This window comes from Tympanuchus pallidicinctus, unplaced genomic scaffold, assembly GCF_026119805.1.
Source record: "Tympanuchus pallidicinctus isolate F22 unplaced genomic scaffold, pur_lepc_1.0 scaffold38, whole genome shotgun sequence".
Taxonomy (NCBI): Eukaryota; Metazoa; Chordata; class Aves; order Galliformes; family Phasianidae; genus Tympanuchus; species Tympanuchus pallidicinctus.
Window position 1 is genome coordinate 575,299 of NW_026294756.1, and position 18,919 is coordinate 594,217.

The window sequence follows — 18,919 nt, forward strand, 5'->3', positions numbered from 1 at the left end:
CTGGGCTCTGCTCCACAAAGGGCTCTCAGCAGAGAGGAGCAGCTGGGACCGAGCAGCTTTGTGCTGCAGAGGCTCTGCTGGCACCAGGATGCCCTGCTGTGACCTGGGGTTGGCCTTACATCGCCCCTATTGCCATGGTGCACACCTACCTCCAGCTGCCAACGAGTTCCTGGAGGTCCTCCTTTGTGCCCCAGGGCAGGGAGGAAAGCAGCAAACCCTGCTCCCATCTCACCTGGGATCCCCTCGCTCCCACCCCAAGTGGGATCCCGTTGCCACCCTTACTGAGCATTGCTGACCCCCAGTTCGTTCTGTGCTCAGCACCACAAACATGGATGGGGAAGCAAACCCCAAACCCCAATTAAGCAGAGGAGGAGATGCCAACCTTCAATTGCAGGATCGAAGCAGCGGCTGCAGGGAAGGTGGATATGAGGGCTGTTGTTCAGCTCTGCCTCAGGCTTCCTGCAAGGATTGGTGCACATTTTGCAGCCCGTGGTGGCCAGTTTCCCTGGGGATGTAGCAGGGAGTGCAGAGGATTGCTATACAGGGCTGGATCCATCCCCACTGCCCAGCAAGGAGCAGAGACAGCAAAGCACCACCACCCTACAGCCACACGAGGCCTGAAAGGCAGCTGAAAGCACCGAAAACCCCAAGAGCTGAGCAGGACTGAGCAGAGCGGGGGGACCCCAACTTGGGGGAAGCCACCGGGCCATGGCTAAGCCGACAGTGCCACCTGCTGCCACTGCACACCCATCCCCATCCCACTCTGCAGCGCTGGGGATGGGCACTGCTGGGAGAAGAGCCACGATGCTTTGAGGCAGTTGCTGAGCTGCTCTTCCCCATCTTCTGTGGCGTTCAGGTGGGAGCTGCGGGCACAGAGATGTGGCAGAAGCACGAGGAGGACGTGCAGCCCCAGCCCTGACATCACCACGTTCAGTCCATCAGTAAATCCACCCAACGTGCCACGCTTCTCTCTTGTGACGATGCGCAAAGTGCAACAGAAAGGGCCCTTCACAGCCTGCAAAGTCAATTAAATTTTTTATTAAATATACATCCTCTCTTGGCACAAATCTTAAAATATATAAACATTATATACCAAAGTGTCTTCACTGCAATAAAATAGAATTCCAGATCCAAGAAAAGCAGTCAGAAATTGACGCACGCACACACACTGATGGTGAGGACACGTCTGGACAAAAGGCAGTTAACAGTGTTTGTGTTAATATATGCATAGACCACACAGGCAGCAAGCAGTGCTGGGACACCCTGCATCCACCACACGGCGTGCAGAGCAGTGGGAAGCACCAGCCCTGCCATAGCAAAGGCTGTCGTGCAGCACAGCTCCAGACCTCCTCCTCTGCACCAGCCCAGCAGAAAAGGGCTGGATAATGCTCATCCTATGCCTTTCAGTGACTTCATGCCCCTGCTATCTTTGCCTGCAGCATCAGCTCTTCCCACATTGCTTGCACAGAGCGCAGCACTGCGTGGAGGTGCCCAAAGAGGAGCTGGTGAGCAGCAGCACCTTGCAATGAGCCAAGGAAAGGCGTGAGGCTGGGCAAGGAACCCAAGAACCTTCCCCAAACCTTCTGCCCCTTTACCTCACGCCTTTCCCTTCCTGCCCCGTGCAGAACTCTCCTTGCCCATGAGCAGGACTGTTTCGGGGATCACTACCAAAGCTCCAGTTTTGTCACTCTAGATGCATTTCACTGGACCTGATTTTCTCGAAGTGCAAGTGCAGAACTAAAGGTGCAGAAGCGGGAAGAAAAGACGAGGAAAATAATAATAAAAGCACAGGTGAACGTTTGGCAGTAATGCATTCGAGAGAAGTAAGATTCATGGCTTGAAAATTAAAGCAAGGAATTGAACGTGGGGTAGTAAATTAGTTTTAAAGAAAAGAAGAACCGGAGGATATTCCTGTTAGGCTTTTCTCTCTCAGAGCTGAAGGAATGGCTCTTGGCTGGCACCTCCCCTTCCCAATGTGTGCCCAGAGCTCCTCAGGCATTCATTCCGGGCAGCACAGAGACCTGGAACGTATCGCAATTCACACAAAGATTAAGAGAAGGGAAGAGAACACTCCGTTTCTCCTCTCGTACATTCAAACCAAGGAAAAAGAAAGAGCTATTCAAAACAGCCCACAGCAGTGACACAGTTATTCTCTCGCCCAAGAAATAAAAGCACCAAAACAATTACAGACTGAACTCAGATCTCTCTCTGAATAAGCTCTCAGTCTGCAGAACTTGGAGAAATGTGTTTGGCTGACAGCTCACTGAATTAAAATCAGGTGTAGCTGCTAATGAAGGAACAGCTTCCCTCAGCTCAGCACTTCCAAGCCAGGCTGTGCTTCAGGTCTCCATCCTCAGCTCAGCCCTCAGGCACCAGCCAGGCTGTGAGGTGCCACAAACCCCCCCCTCCATAGGATTTCCATTCACCAACACTCCAGCTGCACACCCAGCACGGCAGGAGGTGCCCTGCCTCATAAGACAAGAACTGCAGCATCTGCCCCAACCACCTACCACAGTGCAGAGCACAGGAGCCTGCCCGAGCTCAGAAGGCACAGCTCAGCATCCTCTGCTGTCACTACAGAAGTCACCTGTGCAAAGGACTGCGCTCCGAACCAGCAGCCTCCAAGCTGAGCAGAACTCAGTGCAGGTTGTCTATATGGCGGGATATGCAAGCACACACCTACAACAGCCACTGCTTACACTCTTCATTGCTGGTCTGCGCCTCGCTCCTGCTGAGATGCCCCAGCACCTCCTCACCAGGCCAAGCGAGACCGAAGCAAGAGCAGAAGTAATTGGCTTCTCCATTGGAGAAAAGAAATCAGAGCTCTTGCAAAGGACTGAACGTTTCACCCAGTGAAGAAAACGGCTGATCGTCTTCCATTATCAAGGGAGTGAAAAGACAGAGAACTCATGGCTGTCATCTCTAACGACTCTTACGGAGACACCTAACGTTTAGTTACAAGGTGAGATGGTGACTGCAGTCAAGTTTCACAACGGAAATCATCGCTGGTGGGCTCAGAGGCAGAAATCTCTGAGGTTCACACCCTGCCCATCCACGAGCATTACAGTGGGATCGATCCCCGTCTTCTGGCACCAACACACACACTAAACTGCAGGAGGCTGCCCACCACGTCCACCAAATGGAAGCACAAGTGCTCAGTTCCTAGGGAAATATTTGGCATTAGAAGCGAGTTATGCTCCGAAGAACAAGTGCAAAGACAAAAGAAAGGAAAAAGCTATTTCTACCAGTTGTGCAATTACCTCCATTCCCATTAATAAAGCTGTGACACGAGGGTCAAACTACAGTGACTAAAATATATACACCAGAGAAGGACAGCCTTTAGATTATGCCTTATTTTTTCTTTTATATGTTATCTCCCCTCTACATGGGTAGTATCAGCTGGGAAGGGATTTTTCATCTTGGCTTGTGGAATGGGATTCCCAGAGAACTCTAAAGCTCGCTGTGACCTCTTGCACTCCAAATTTAATACAGGAACAGAACATAAGACAAAGCCACCCTCAGATCTCCATTTCTCCGAAGCCTGACTTGAAATAGAAACAATGAAAGGTACTCTATCATTCATTTTCAAATTGCAACTGGAAATGATTGGCACTAGACATAAGTCCTGAGGAGCCCGTTCTCCTGAGGACACGGTCCAGAGGAACTCAAGGACTGAAAGCAAGTGGGGTTAGGTGTGCATTAAGAACACAGCAGGCACCAAAGGACAGCAGCTGTTGGGAAGCAGGGCCACCAGACAAAACCAGCCTTTGGGAGCAGCTCAGCCTGCATCACGTGTGCATCTCTGAGACGTTTGTTCCTGCAACGTGCATAAAGCAGCAACAGTAATACTGAAGGACATAACTGCTGAAAATTTCAGTATGTAACAGTTTCTCTTCTTGCCTAGGGCACTACAGCCAAATCCCTTGGAGAACAGCTGCCTTTAAGACCGTGACGGCAACGGAAGGGTTCTGACGGCCTGAAAGCACTGCTGCAGTTTGATCCAATCCAGTCTGTGATCCCAGGCACAGCCCCCATCAATGACACTGACAGCAAACATGAGAATCTGATTTACAAAACTGCTCAGAACTTTCCTCCCCTGCTGCCTACAGTCTTTGGTAATCTCAGGGGAACGCTGCACGCAAGGGAGATTTCATGCAACTCAACCCAGAAAGGAAAAACAACATCTGCAAACGGGCAGCTCTTCCAGCCAGAGCTCACACACAGCTTCCAGAAGAAAAGAAGTGACCCGGACCTGTGAAATCCTGCTGCGTCCTGTTTTACAGAACTCGGCGCTCACAGGTCAGAGGAACGTGGAATTCCTGACAGATTAACTGGAATATTGCACTTGGCAGATTGCCTCCAGCAGCGCACAGTAAGAACCGCCTCCCAGGACCGTGCTGACTTCCCACATTCAGGAGTTCATTCCAACAGCACCGAGTCCCCTCTCTCTCTCTCTCTCATCCCCGCTCCATCTGCCCAGAGAGCAGACGTGGAGCGCAGCAGCACTGTTGTTTGTTTGAGAGGCTCCACTCCCAGCATCAAAGGACAAAGCAGGAGGATGAGGCAGCTCCTGGAGAGGACGCCGTTCTGCGGAGCGGCGGAAAGGATTTCGTTTAGGGGAGGGTTAGTTGCAGGTTGAGGTTTCAAAACGACGCAGAGGCTCATTAAAAAAAAGAAAACCAAACAACAGCACGAAAGGAACAAACAAACAAGAAAGGTAAGCTCTCAGCTGCGGGAGAGCACGTGCAGAGCGAGGGAACGCTAGCATTGCTCTTTCTACACGTGTCGTACTTTTCTCCAGCGAGGGCTGTGGGGATTAAGCTACTACCTTTCAACATTAGTGCTGTGCTGTAATTTACGGAGAAGGATCTGCGTCAGGTCAAAGGTTGTGAAGCTTATTCCCACTGCAATCGGACCTTTGACCCAATTCATGCTGAGTCCTTTGTACAAACCACGGATTAGTCCCTCTTCTCTTATAATCTCCTGCATGGTGAGAAGGATGGAGCTGTACGTGTGTCCCATCACCCCCGCCGTCTGCATTCGCCTGCGAACCACATCCAGGGGGTAAGATGCCGACTGGCCGATCAAACCTGCACAGGCACCGAACAAAAGCCGCTCCGGAGGGGATGGCTGCGATTTCCCACTGTGATCTGGGAAAGAGAAAGCAGCAGAGTGTGGAAAGCTGCTTGGCACAACCGTGTGACTGAGGTCAAGTGGGCCAAGAGCCAAGGAGAGGACCGAGGGCCAGGGCTCCCGGGATCTTGTTTCCAATTTGGATGTTAGCTGACTTGGGAAGCAACCACGTCCCCTCTGCACTCGGGGTTTGCAGGAAGGCAAAAGATGGAAATGGATGCTGCTCTCCTGCAGCTCGCCCTCTTCAAAGTCTGGGGATGGGGAAAGGGAGGCGCAGGGCACCTTCCACGAGCACAGAACTTCACAATTGGCTTCAAGGCCAGGAAGAGGACTTGCACCACGGAATTCAAACACCTGAAATTGGCCCCAAACCTTCACCATTCCATTCTAAAGCCAAAAAAAACAAAGGATCCATTACCTGCATGCAGTTTCTTCAGTGTCTCATAGGTGAAAAAGCTAAGCCCGGCATACGGAATCACTCCAAGGATGGTTGGTGTAAATCCCCTATACAGTGTTTTCAATCCTTCCTCTCGGGATATTCGGATGAAGACATGAACAATATTGCTGTACCTAGCATGCAGACACAGGAAAAGCAAATCTGCGCTAGTTAGTGCCTGCACATCCGGGCAATGTTTCCAATAGAGCTTTCTGAAGGATCAACAATTAATTAATTTGGTTCTGAGCTCATCAGACAGCTCAGAAAAGATTTCAGAAACCTATCTGCAAGTGGAGAAGCCAGTCCCCAGCTCTCCTCCAGCCCCACTGCAATATGCTGTCCTGTCTGTTCGGTCTCCCTGAGGCACTTTGCCTGACGGCCTCCCAGCAAGCAGGTTTTTCTGGGAAGGTTTTTGTGCATCCATCTCCTTCCAGTCCCAGGACTAAGCAGGGCTCTGGGCATTTCATCAGTGCTCAGACCCACGCAGTAACAACGTTTATTACACCAAAGGCTCCGAGCAAGAAGTGACCCAGAAAATGAGAATAAAACCATCTGACCTTAAAAGAAAGCTCTGTGTTTGTTCGTGGTGGTGGTACTTGCTTTCATTAGGCACTTACATCTCCTTCGGCGTGACAGCCATTCGAGCACGGACCATATCCAAGGGGTAGGTTAACATGGCAGCCGTTGTGCCTGCCAGAGAGCCAGCAATGAATCGAGGAAAGGGTGTCAGCGCTCTAAAGTAAGGTGAGAGAAGAAACCAAACAGATCACCTGGAGATGGTAATGCGGGGTGGCTTTTCAGCAGGACTCTACCAGCTACTGAATCCCTTCCCTGTCTGTACTTCAGAGAGCTGGCTGGGTACAAGTTGGAGCAGCTGTGGTTTGCCACAGCAATTCCAAACTGAGGTCTCAGAGGACACTGAGGACAGCACGCCTGACCTGGGCTGTCTCAGACACTGCGTGCCCAAGAGCAAGAGGCTCGGGCTGCAAGCACATAGGAAGGGCTCAGCTAGCAGCAGAAGGCTGGGCCTCGTTGCTTCTCCTGCAAAGAAACGCTCTTTGCTTTGTCTGCCCACTCTCAGCATAGGGAAGCATTAACTCAACATCTAGGCCACTTCTTGCTCACGCCTCTAGAAAACAGAGTCCACCTCTGTGCAGGACTACAGACCCAGCCCTCTCAGCACACTGCTCTGCAAAGCCATTGCAGGAGGGGCTGGCACAACCCTGCACTGAGAGCTTTCAGCCCAGCAGGCCTGCAGAAAGCAGAGAATCGTGCTCCTTCCCTGCGACCCACAAAACGCCCCGTCCTCCTCCGCAAGGATCAAAGCCAAGCTGCATCTTACTTTCCCTGGAAGCCGTAGTAGCTCCCCAGGAGCTGCTTGTACTCCTCGTGTGCACAGAACTGAATGGCAGCGTAAGGGATCACGCGCACCATGGTGGCCGAGTTCCCCCGCCAGAGGCTCCAGAAGCCCTCGTTGAGGTAGGTGTGATAAATCAGCCTGTAGGCTTCCTGCAGGCAACAGAGCAAAGGTCAGACGGGACATCATGATAAGAGGAGTCCAAACAATAGAAGGGGAAAAGGTGGCCCTATAGCTTAACCCCTCCAAAGCCTCCCTGCCCCCTGCCCCAGTGAGCCGATGTCAGCTGTTACAGCCTGGCTCCAAAATGAGACAACTGAAACCTCTTCTCTAGGGAGACTGATTCACATACGTTAGAGCAAAAACAGCAGGAGCTGGGAAAACAGAGCTTTACATCTTTGTTTGCTCTCTGAGGGGAAGGCACAGAGCTGGACTGATGTTTTTTACAGCCCAAATTAATCTTCTTAGTATAAGACAGAAGCATTTGGATTATACATATTAGCACAGCACGCACGGAATAGCTGTAATGCACATGCAGGAGAACATCCAGCATGCCACGAGAGGGATCAGCGTCCCCGTTCACATTTCCTATGCATCCTGAAACAGCTCCGGGGGGAAAGAAGCAACCACAGGAGGAAAAGGGAAAAGCTCAGTCACATCTCCTGCCACATCACAGGTAGGACCTACAGAATGAGGATCGGGTCTCCTGCATGCCTGGCAAGGGGCAAAAACATCAGCAAGGTGCTATCAATACTATTTCCAATCCTTCCCTCTGTGCTCTTTCACTACGAGTGCTGCTCACGAAACCCAGGTAAGCCACAAACAAACAAAAGGTGACATTACTACCATTACTCAAACATTTTGGAGAACAGGAGACAGACACATCACCTCACCTTGGCAGAAAATCTTTTTGAAGACACTAGAAAGAAAAAGCGAGCGTTAGGTCTCAGTACACTTAGATGGATCAAAGAAACCACAGCTGCATTTTAGCTGAGAAATACGAGTAAAAGCAGAAGAATTAATGCAAGAAACAAAAAAAATGGTGATTCTCTGTAAGCAACAAAGGCTGCCCCAAGGTGAGCGCTCACCAGCAGCAGAGCAGGAGTTCATTTCTCCATCTGCTGTTGCAAAATCGCTCCATTTGTCACTTCTTAATTTAAAGGGCTAAAAAAAGCAAATCACAACAGCAATTAAAGAGGGGCAGGAGCCAAGCACGGATTTGAGCAGCACATTTGCACACACAGGTTGCAGCCTAATGCCAAACCGCCGCCCGGCGCAGTGCTGTTAGCGGAGCTCCACGCTACGATGGTTTCATCCTCACAAAACTCAGACAAACACTCTGCTTCTTTTCTTGCATCCATTCAAATTGACAGCATCTCTTTAAGTATGTAACACGGGAGGCCTGGGGAAGCCAGCTTTATTTGGCAGGCAGCAGCTCTGCTTTGTAACATCCCTGCAGCAGGAAGGAAACCCAGGCGAAAACCCGGACAGCAACGCTAATGAAACGTGGTTCCAATTAAGTCTCTGTTGCAGTTTCTTTCAAACTCCTTTGAGACTTGTAACCTCTCAAGTGTGTCAAACAATCACATGCAAATACATTTTCACTGCGTTGCTCCTTTATGTAATTCAAAGCTTCTTTTTTTTGCCTTTTTTTTTTTAATAACTAAAACCGCTCCGATAACCGCTCCAAGCTGACTCTGCAATGGAAAAGAAACCTCTTCCCCACGCCCATGGGAATTCAGTCCTCGGATCAAAGGACAGCCTCCCACATTTACATGACCCCCAGATGCTTTCCCTGCTCACAGGAAGGGAACGGGGCCGTGGTGGAGGCCTCCAGCACAGCAAGAGAGCGGGACACCCATTGGATAAGAAATTGGGCAGAACGGGCAGCTTTTAGTTATATCCTCTGCAGCAAGTTTAATGGGCCAAACCAAACAGGCCCCGCACAACACGCAGGGCTGGATGTGTTAATTGTGATTTATACGGACAGCTGATGACTCATCCCAATTCGGCAGCTCCCATCTCACCTCTGATCCTGACATCCCAACCTCAGATGAACCGCAGTGCTCATTCTGCTGGGAAAGCACAGCACGTCCCCAGCGCTCACAGACGCAGCCCAGGCTGAGCTCCCTGCAGCCTCACCTCCCTCATCTATATCCCTGCCACGCCAAGATTGGAAGTCACGTCAAATGAAAGTCAATTTGAAATTAAATCTCGTCCAGGGATTACAGTAAACCTGCCCAATTCATTTAATCTGGGATGTCAACTGGATTTAAAACTCTCGGCCTCACCAAATGTTTATTCTACCAACTGGCTGTGCCCTTCCCATCGGGGCAATGAACACAGCTGGAGGCTCTCATGCTTAAATGGGGGATCTGGGAGGAGCCCATGGTGGGGCTGGACCCCAAACCCCACTCCATGTACAAGCTGCTTCTATTCCAATTAGCTGCGTGTCATCATCGGTTACACACTAAGTTGGAGAGTTCCAAAAAGCATTTTGCAATACAAAGCTAGGTATGCCAGCTTCACTGCATCCTGTAGACACTTTTCATAATCAATCTCGACTCCAGCCACATCCAGCTGGAATAAAACACAACTTATTAGAAAATGGTGCACATGTGAGCAGGCACTGCCTGGCCTCCAGCAAGCAGCTCCGTCACCTCCTCCCGTTTCCACTACCTAACCTCACTCCCTTTCCCTTCACTTTGTTTCTCCAAATTGAAGCACAGAAATCTGAAGTGCTATCACTCATCCCTTCGAATGCAGCTCTTCCACTGCCCAGCTGCTCTGCACCGTCCCTTATAGCATGGAACTCACAAGCTGCAGCCAACTGTCCCCAGCCAGCAGTGCATGCAGCACACTGAACCTGCACTGCACTGAAATAGCAAAGCTCTTGCTGACTACCACGAGACCTGGACCCAGACCGTCCAGATGAACAGCTGACTGACATCTGCAATAATCCCACCAAAAACCAAACAATAGGTTTTCAGACTCGATGCGCTGTGGCTTTGTGGCACTGTCACTGCTCTGTCACATCCCACCCACTCCTTTCAGGTTGGGGGACATTCTGGCTGGATGCGTTTGGAGCTGGTTTGGCTTCTGGTAGCAATAATGTCAGAGTGGCTTGCAAAAGCCAGCAGGACTTACCCTGAAACATGATTTTTGTCCTATCCAGTGGAGCTACTGCAGTTTTGGCAACAGCACCAGCCAGTGCACCGGACATCAGGGAGTTAAGCACTTTCTTCTGCTCCTGGATACCCTGGAACAAAGCACTGCTCAGTGTGACAGTTAATCCTGAAGAGGAGTTGCAACATTTTACCTTTGCTACAGCATTTCCTCCCACCCAGGGACGTGGATGAACCAAACTCAGGTGTGAGCATCCCCTTTATCCTGCAATCTGTCCCATTAGCAAACATAAGCTCCACAATACAGCAACCCAATCACACGCTCACATTTCAGTGCAGAATCTCAATGCTGTATCACTCTAAATTGTTTTGTCGGGTTGTTTGCAAGGACTTCTCTGTCCCTTTCAGCCCAATGTAGAAACGTTCCCTACCTGCTAACATAATAAGAATGCTTTTGATTCTCTTGAGACAGCTAAAAATCAGTGTGGGTGTTTTGGAAATGTGAACATTCCCTTCAAAACAGGGAATAAAATGTAAATTCCAAGTGCAATAAATTCCTGGCCAAATCACCACGAGCAAAGATTAGATAGGTCTGCAAAACACAAAGTTCCAAGGTTCTCTCTTACGTGTGCTGCATTTCCCCTGCTCAGATTTCTACAGGCCATGTCACTGCTTATGACTGAACCAGGCACAAAGGTGCATTGCTCTCTTGCCCTTGCACCAACACACAAACCCACTTTGTCCCCAGGATCTCAGGAATAAAACACTGCAGGCTTCCCGCTATGATAAATGGAATGGAAGTGTTTCTGTTATTGACATTCCTGCCACAGCTCATATTTATAAAGCAGCTATCTTCTCGTAACACATGGGCAGAAAGCGAGTAAATGACTTGAAATCCAACACCGTGAAGGTTATGGGCTGAGAGACAAGTCAAATCGAGGCTTAAGAATGTTAACTTCTGATATGCTTTGTGTTTTCGTGGAGGAGTTAACGCCTCTCCCCTCCCAACCAGCACGTTTCCCAGCTAAAACATTAATTTCTTACTACAAAAACACGCAGAGGGGAAAATGGAAGGGAATCAATCCCTGCTGATCCGGTGCCACACGCGCAGGCAGCGCTGTGAGAACTTCAGACCGAGTTTTGGCTCCGGTCCTCCAGCAAAGTCATTCCACGCGAGCAGAAACCCTGAGCTAAAGCAGAGCAAGGGTCAGCAGCACCTTCCCCTCTGGTTTTCCTAACGGGAGTCCGTGACAGCAGCAGGAGCACTGAGAGCACTGAGAGCAGCCCTCCTGGCTCTGCTCCCAGCTCTGCCAGCTCCCATGTAATAAGACACAACCCTGAACGAGGAGCACAGCCCTGCTTGCCCGTCAGCCCAAGGGCTGGAGCTGCTCAGCCATCCTCAAAGTGCAGTTACACATTACATGGCTTGGATGTCCCAAATCCCACTGAGATGCTCCCCCTGCAATCACTCAGCTCTTGGTTCACCCCACGGCACACTGCCCCCAAGCTCTGGCTCGTACCTCTGCTGGAAGATGAGCTGATGCAGTTGGCTCCACATCCTGCCCTTTGAAATCCACTTGACCTTCTCTCACACCATTACCCATACCAGTTGCACTTCCAAGTGGGCAGAAGGGCTCCGGCTCCTGAATGGAAAACAAGAACAAAATAAGCATTAGCATCAGTGGTAGCAAATACTCAGGTCATAAAATAGCTGGAAGGGAAGGGAAGGGCCAGCTCCAACCCCAAGCTTCCAGGAGTCCATCCTTGGAGATGGAAGTGCGTGTACGGCAGGGATGGGGCAGGGGGAATGCTCTGGTGCTACCTAGAACTGTGTTGTTGACCATATTCATTCTTTTCTCTCCCAAGGAACTCAGATGCAAGGTCCAAAACCAAATGCATGATTTCTAAGGGTGAAGCAATCGACCCTGTTCTGTTCTCTTCCATTGCTTACAGCGAACATTCAGCTTGCCACTCATTTCAATTGCTCTGCATCACTCAGATACTAGAAAAGATGTACAGAAATTTAAAACCCAGTTCTGGAAAATGGAAATAAATACCCCTAGCAGTACATCCCCAAAGGCACTGGGGGTTATTCTAAGGGACAGACAGCTCCAGTGCCCCACACGTGCCCTCAGTGCTGCATGGATGACATTACAGCAGCATGCTGAGCACAGCACGTTGCTGGCTGCAGGGCTCCCTTCCTGCACAGCTGCAGTGAAAGATGGCCCTCCGAGCTCAGCACTGCTTCACAGATGGGGTGTAGCTACAAAGATCTGCTCTCTGAGCAACAAGATTGCTCCAACAGCCATTTTTCCACAGCTTCCATTCGAGGAATGTGAGCTTGGGAAACCTGGATTCCCCAGCTGCTCCTCGGCATCCTGCAGCAAGTTGCTTCATCTCTGCCCCATCCCATACCTGGGAAACCTGAGGCACAACAGCTTGCTTACTGCAAAATGCCACCTTTTATTTCTCCTCCTTTTTAACAACCTCTAGCCATTAAATGCTTGTCAGCACCTTTCAGACTTGCTGATCTGTTGGTTTTTTTTTCTTCCCCTTGCATCGCTCTCATAAATTAGTGCCAGACTTCACTCTCAAAACCCCCTTGGCTGCAGCAGAGATGTTAACACAGAGCCAGAGAAGGCTCAGCCTTGGCTGTATTGGTGCATGACCAATTTGTGGTGATGGAGCTGCATGCAGCCCACACTCACGCTGTCCTTCACACTGACACCATTTGCAGGAGCTCCATGCAGACACCGCGTGCTCACAGCTCCTGGGGGTGTCTTCCAAAAGAGGAGCTCAAATAACTGCTCAAATAACTCCACTCTGCAATGAAAGAGAGCCCAAAGCACGACCCCAGCAGCAGCAACGTTGGCACTGGGGAAGTTCTGTTGTGGAGGTCTGGTCCCATCAGACCACGTGCACAGATATCCCCATATGGTGGAGGTGGTTCCTCATGGAGTCGTTCTGACGACTGCAGCCTGCTGATTGCTTCTAATTACTACCTGCCGTTAGCTCCTTCTCGTCTGACAGAGCTGGAACTGCAAAGCAGCGCCCTTCAGCAGAGCAGGGAGAGCTCCTGGGCTGATATTATCCCCAGGAGAAATGTAGGTCACAATATCAGATTGATCTCTACCAAAAATAAACCCACCGAAATAGAACTCGTGCTGAAGAGCTTCGGAATGCAACGTGCAACTGCTTTAAAACGGGACTCTGAAGGATGATTGAGAAAGATGACTGAAAGGAAACCTCTAATCCTAAACTGCTATTATTAAGCTTGGATCTATTTTGGAAGATGCACACATGTGAAGGCGATCTCTGTTTGCTCAACCATCTTGTCTTTGATGCTATTCAGAGCTGTTTTCCCCTCTACTTTCAGTGCCTGATCCTACAGCACCTGTCCACATATATGCAAGCCCTACATTTGTGGAGCCTTAAATGCACAAGCAGCATCTATTCCTTGCAGTCCCATTTGCTCCCTGCAAAGCAATGCAGCAGTGCCTTGTTTTGGAGGTGGGTTGGATTCTGACTTCTGGGAGTTACCAAGTTCTGTGTTGTTACAAGTGATGACACACAGCACAGACAGAAAATAAAGCTTTGCTTTTCAGTTTCAGCCCAAGTTTGGAGGGCTCAGCCATTAGGAAGCAGCCATTATCTGGCATGCATACACACACATGTACACAGATGAGCATCAGTCTCTTTATTAAGCAATCCACAGAAACTCAATACAGAGCAGCTGGACATGCTTTCAGCCCTCACTCTCCATCCAGCCCTCACACATTTATCGCTCGCGTTTCCAAAGCCACGGGGAACAAGAAGAAAAAAAGCAAGGCTGCAGCTGAGATTTGCTTTTTGTAACACATTGCTGCATTATTTCTGCTGCTGTTACACAAACCCTCACTGCAGATCCACAGAGGACCCCTCAGCAGAGCTGCCCCGTCCCCTCGCAGGATCATCAGAAAGGAGAACTGCTGAACAGGAGTTCAAAAGTTAAAGAGGTTTAATGAGTAACACCCGCAGTGCTGTTACAGCAGAGCCCAGGGCCAGCACCCAGCGCAGCAATCAGAGCACGGCAAAGATTCTTCATCGCCAAAGAAAAGACTCAGATTGGTATCCATTCCCATATTCCACAATTAAGCCTTATTTAGGAGTTTGGTTTGACATCAGTCCAGCCCAGAAAAAGGCTGGGGCTGGCACTAATGGCACAGCTGGCACAGGAGGGAATCCTGCTGCCCACCCCACCGACAGCCCAGTGCTGCCATTCTGCCACACCTGAACAGCCCTGATTACAGCAAAGCATCTTCACCACCTTCAGCCCCAGACATTGCAGCTTCACATCACAACGCAGCCAGAAAGCAGCAAAGCCTGGCACCCGGCCCAGAGACACATCAGCACCAAAATCCACATTTGTCTGATGCTCCTGATAGAATCCCAACCTGTCAGAAAGCACAACTGCTCCCACATGCCAGCCAGCCAGCAGGAATACAGCAAAGCAAGCAGCCACCACCAGCAGCACCCATTGCCAACAGAGCTGCTCTCCGGGATGCACCCACTGCTCCCCCACTGCCCCGCTATGGGACGCCCAGCTCCCTATAAATCAAAGCCCTGCTGGGTTCCATGCAGGTGAAGTCACCCGCACACGACTCCATTCGGACCCATCAGCTTCCTTCATTAATTAGCAGCTACCCACTTCCGGATTTTTCTTTTTTCTTTTTCTTTTTTCCTTTATTGCACCATTTACGTCTCCGCATCACCAATAAAAGCGTAGAGTTCAAGTAGGGAAAAAAAGAAAGCTCAGAGAGCTCCGGCAAAAACTCTCACCCGCTTTCCTAGGCAGGCTGGAGTGAAGCAGCGCCCCGGGAAGCTGCTGCATTAGGTTCCCTTCAGTTGTTAAACTGAGCAATTGAGGCTGACAGAGGCAGAGCTGCACCGCAATCACCGCCGCCTCAAATTCACCCTTGGAGCAAAAGCATCTCAGAAAAATCACAGGAGGAGGGGGATGAGCTCCGCTGGGCGATCCCCCGAGGTCCCTCATTGCCTTCCAGTTTGATTAAGCCATTAAAAATCAAACCCAGCGATGCCCTGCAGGCTCAGCTCCCATCAGTCACATTCATCTTCCGGGTGCTTTCAGATCCGATCCCAAAACACGAGCTAGGAGCAGCCCGTTGTGTTTTCCCTTTAAAAGTCTGTACAGAAGCTGTCAGCACAATTTGGAAGACCCGCTGACAACCTAATTAGAAGACTCACTAAATGATGGTACCTGGAATCATTTAGTTTTTTTTGGGGGGGCTTCTTTGCAAAGAACAAAATAAATGCTTCTCCTGCTTCCGTCCCCCAGCCACAACTCAGATAAATGGATGGAGGAGAAGGATCCAAACTCTTTGCTGGTTTTCAGTTACCTGCCTGCTCCTGGGAACACCTCAGCTGTGCCTTCCACAGCCAAGAGCTGAAGAACTGTTTGTATCTGCAAGACAACTTTGTCTGAAGGGGAACAAAGCACCTGAAGGGGATGGAATGGCAGAGAGCTGCTGAGTCTGAGTTTGTCACAGACCTCCTCCTTCAGAGGCAGCAAGCAGAAAACAGCAAAACAGGCACAGACAGCCCTGAGGGACGACCCCAGCACGGCCAAAGCCTTCCAGTTCAAGCAGAGATAGGTGGAAACATGAACAACCCCTGGTCAAACAGGAGCGATCTTTGCCCAGAACCATTTCAACAAAACAACCAATCATTATCATCTCCTTGCTAAAATCCCACTGCGAAAAAAAGAACAAACTCAAAGTCTAAGAAGAAGCCACAGGTGGGTACCATTTCCCACAGTGCTGCTGCAGGCCCTGCTTGCACACAGTGTGAGCACCTGAGAGCTCAGTGCAGTCCTGCAGCCCAGCAGCACCAACCCACCCACAGCACAGACACAGCGAGGAGGAGCAAATCTGATGCCTCTCTGGAGAGCAAAGATCACCAACACTCACCTACGTTGTCAGCTGGAGCAAGCTGCTCACGTTGCAGTTCAGCTTTCCATACAAGAAGTCATCTTCTTTCATAAGACAGCAGGAATATCTCTGTGTCACTCTTGGTGAAAGAACACTGCTGTGGCAACCAGTGGCATCGGTGTAAACCTCAATGCAGCTTCATACGGTTGGGAGCAAAGTCACCAGCAGAAAGTTATTTCTGGTTCCTGAGCTTCTTCCTAAGAGGAAACCTGTCTGACCTGTATGGAACCCATCTGCTCCACCAAGTGAGCACACTCACGGCTGCACTGCTGCTCATCTTACATTCCAGGTGACCTCTGCACAAAACACACCCTGGCACACGTTCTGCTGGGACTGCCTGACTCAATGCACAAACTGCAGCTGCAGGTCAACAAAAAGCAATGGCTGCAGCTCCTGGCTCATCCCACGGTGCTGTCAAGGGCTGAAAGTCCTCTGCCAGAAACTGAAGCAGCCGCTGGGGCCGGAAAGCTCCTGAAATGCAACAGCCTGGACAGACCCCAGCCCCATACACAGCTGCTCTCTTTGAGACAACATTCACAGCTTCCTACTCAATAACCAGGGAAACAAAACCAACTGCTGAGAGCCCATGGCTGTGCTGGAGTGGGAAGATGCTCAGAATGCAGCCCTGGGGTTTGGGACACTCAAATATCCCATTATTTCACCCAGATGAGGTTGGTGTCCCTGCATCAGCCTGCTGGTACCCCTGCTCCTGAACACACACAGCCTTTTCCAAACTGGAGCCACTTGGAAACCAGAACGTTTTCAGAACGCTCCAAACGCATCACAGCACATTAAAAAAAGCATGGTGAAAAAGCACAATGTCCACAAACCATTCTCCAATCAGTGACCGGAGCCAAGTGACAGCACGCTCCAAACCCTCTGTGTGCAATTAGCTCAATGAGCCGCCAGCAGGAAGGTGGCAGTCAGCAAACAGCCATCCCGGACCCCTCCGAACGCCCGGCCAGGGGCACCGAGAGGGCAGCAGAGAGAACAGAACGGCACTCAGCAACTCTGCACGAGCACTTGCAGAGCTCACCGTGCGTCTTAAACACAACATGAGACACTTCTTCCATTTGGACGTTGGAAGGTAAAGAGGAAAAGCCAGCCCTGCACTGTAAGTTTGGGCTCAGGCTGGAGAGAGATAAAAGCAGAAGTTGGAAAGAGACCTCCGTGTTTAACGCCCTCCGCGTCCCCCGGGTGTCCGCACAGCGCAGCAAAGCACGCTCGCGTCGTCCTCACGTCCAACTTAGGAAACAGAACGAGCACAGTTTGCATCAAAGCGCGCATCGGGAGATTGAGAGCGGCTTTGAGCCGGAGGTGCGGGATGGAACAGAGAGGAGCGGGGGGACCGGAGCGGCACGGGGGGACGGGTGGGGACGGCGAGGGATGGGCGGGCAGGGAACGGCGGGGAGCGCAGGGGAAGGGATGGGGAGGAACGGGTGACGGAGGTGGGCGAGGACAGAGAGCACAGGGACGGGATCGGCGGGGACAGACGGCAACGGCCGAGCAAAGGGACGCGCAGGGTTCAGGGCCGGCCCGCAGCCCGCCGCTCTCCACCGAACCGGGCCGAGCTGCGCCGTCCTTGCGCGGCCCCTCCCGCAGCGCGGCCGAGGAGCGAACGGAGCGCTGACCCCGCGCGAGGCCGCGGCGATGTCACCCGCCTCCGTGAGCGTCCGCCGAGCCCTCGGACCCGACGCGACGCTGACGTTCTCCCGGAGCCGCGCCGCACCCAGCGGCCCGCACTCACCGGCTCGGCTCCGCTCCGCTCGGCGCCGCCGCACCGCCGTCGCCTCCCGGCCGCCAGGCCTCCCCCTCCCCCGCAGCGCCTGCGGAGGCGGGTCTTTCGGTGCAGGGCGACCAATCGCAGCCCCGGAGCGAGGGGCGCGGGCGGTGCCGCGCGCGTTGAGTGGCCGAGCGGCGGCAGAGGGGCGGGAGCGGCAGCCAATGAGCGGCGGGAGGGGGCGGGCTGCGTCGGAGCGCCCGGGAGAGGCGGGGTGCGCCAGGCGCTGCGCGGCGATGGAACGCGCAGATCCCGCGCACGATGCGCGCAGGACGCCGCGCAGCGCTGCTGGCACCCCGCGGGCTGTGCGACGGCCCTGAGCCGCGTCCCGCGTGGCGGGTACCGTGCGCAGCCTCCGTGTCGCACATGGCAGCGCGCCGCGTGTCACGCTCGGTTATAGCGACCTCTGGGGCAGCGCGCGGCGCTCCGTCCGGCTGTCCCCGGGTGCAGCAGCTCATAGACGGCTCATAGACGGCCCATACGCCGCCCACGTGCCCCCGTGGCAGCATGCCACACTCGGCCTGCAGCCGTGACCCCGCAGGGCTTTGCCCCACAGCCCTTTCACCCCGATCTGTCCCTTCCCAGTGCCCCAGTTGAGGCTAAAATAGACGGAAAACAAAGACCAGCCTTCCCATTTCTATGGAACCCCGCCTGGAGCAGGGCTGGCCGAGACGCTGCTCAGCACCATCAGTCCCAACACGGGGCACTCAGGACCTCGGGGTCTCCTCTGCAGATCTTCCTCCTGCTCTGCCCCATGGCAGTGGGGCCCCTTCCGCAGAATATCAGGGCTACAGGGGCGGGGAACACACAGACACACCACACTTAGCACAACAGGGAGAAGGGAGAGCCAGGCGGCCTCTCCCACAAACGTGGGATTAGTTAGCATTCGTGGCCTCTGAAGAACCTGCCTCTGCTGCCTGCTGATAACGCAGAGCTGCAGCAGGGCTTACTTACAAATTCAGCACTGAGGCATTCCTGCCATCTTTCTTTTCCCATCTCCAAGGTGGCTCTATGAAGAACCAACCACCCTTGCAATTTTTTTAAGTGTTTTGTGGAATCAACACTTCTATGAGAAGTATCACACTAGAAAACATTCACATA

General features: G+C 51.9%; 1 protein-coding gene across 6 annotated transcripts; it reads right to left on the reverse strand.

The window, feature by feature from the left end:
• Positions 1-1,018: 1,018 nt before the first annotated feature.
• SLC25A42 (solute carrier family 25 member 42) lies at positions 1,019-17,878 on the reverse strand. Of its 6 annotated transcripts, none has more exons than XM_052699807.1 (8): positions 17,786-17,878; positions 11,572-11,694; positions 10,074-10,198; positions 7,820-7,845; positions 6,912-7,078; positions 6,187-6,303; positions 5,552-5,703; positions 1,019-5,150 (listed from the first exon to the last, which is right to left on the reverse strand). In XM_052699807.1, the coding sequence occupies exons 2-8, from the start codon at positions 11,607-11,609 to the stop codon at positions 4,825-4,827; spliced, it is 951 nt and encodes a 316-aa protein (XP_052555767.1). In that variant the 5' UTR covers positions 11,610-11,694; positions 17,786-17,878; the 3' UTR covers positions 1,019-4,824. The 6 variants fall into 6 exon arrangements, with proteins under 6 accessions (XP_052555767.1, XP_052555764.1, XP_052555766.1 ...); XM_052699804.1 differs by having other exon boundaries at positions 10,074-10,185; positions 17,786-17,872; XM_052699806.1 differs by lacking the exon at positions 17,786-17,878 and adding an exon at positions 16,018-16,730 and having other exon boundaries at positions 10,074-10,176.
• Between the last annotated feature and the right edge of the window lie 1,041 nt (positions 17,879-18,919).

Excerpts from the sequence above, each read along its gene's own strand:
- SLC25A42 (XM_052699804.1), bottom strand. The coding sequence starts at position 11,655 with ATGGGTAATGGTGTGAGAGAAGGTCAAGTGGATTTCAAAGGGCAGGAT. Across the intron at positions 6,304-6,911 it reads TACTACGGCTTCCAGGGAAA|AGCGCTGACACCCTTTCCTC; the intron begins GTAAGATGCAGC and ends ACCTTACTTTAG. Across the intron at positions 5,151-5,551 it reads ACTGAAGAAACTGCATGCAG|ATCACAGTGGGAAATCGCAG; the intron begins GTAATGGATCCT and ends TCTCTTTCCCAG.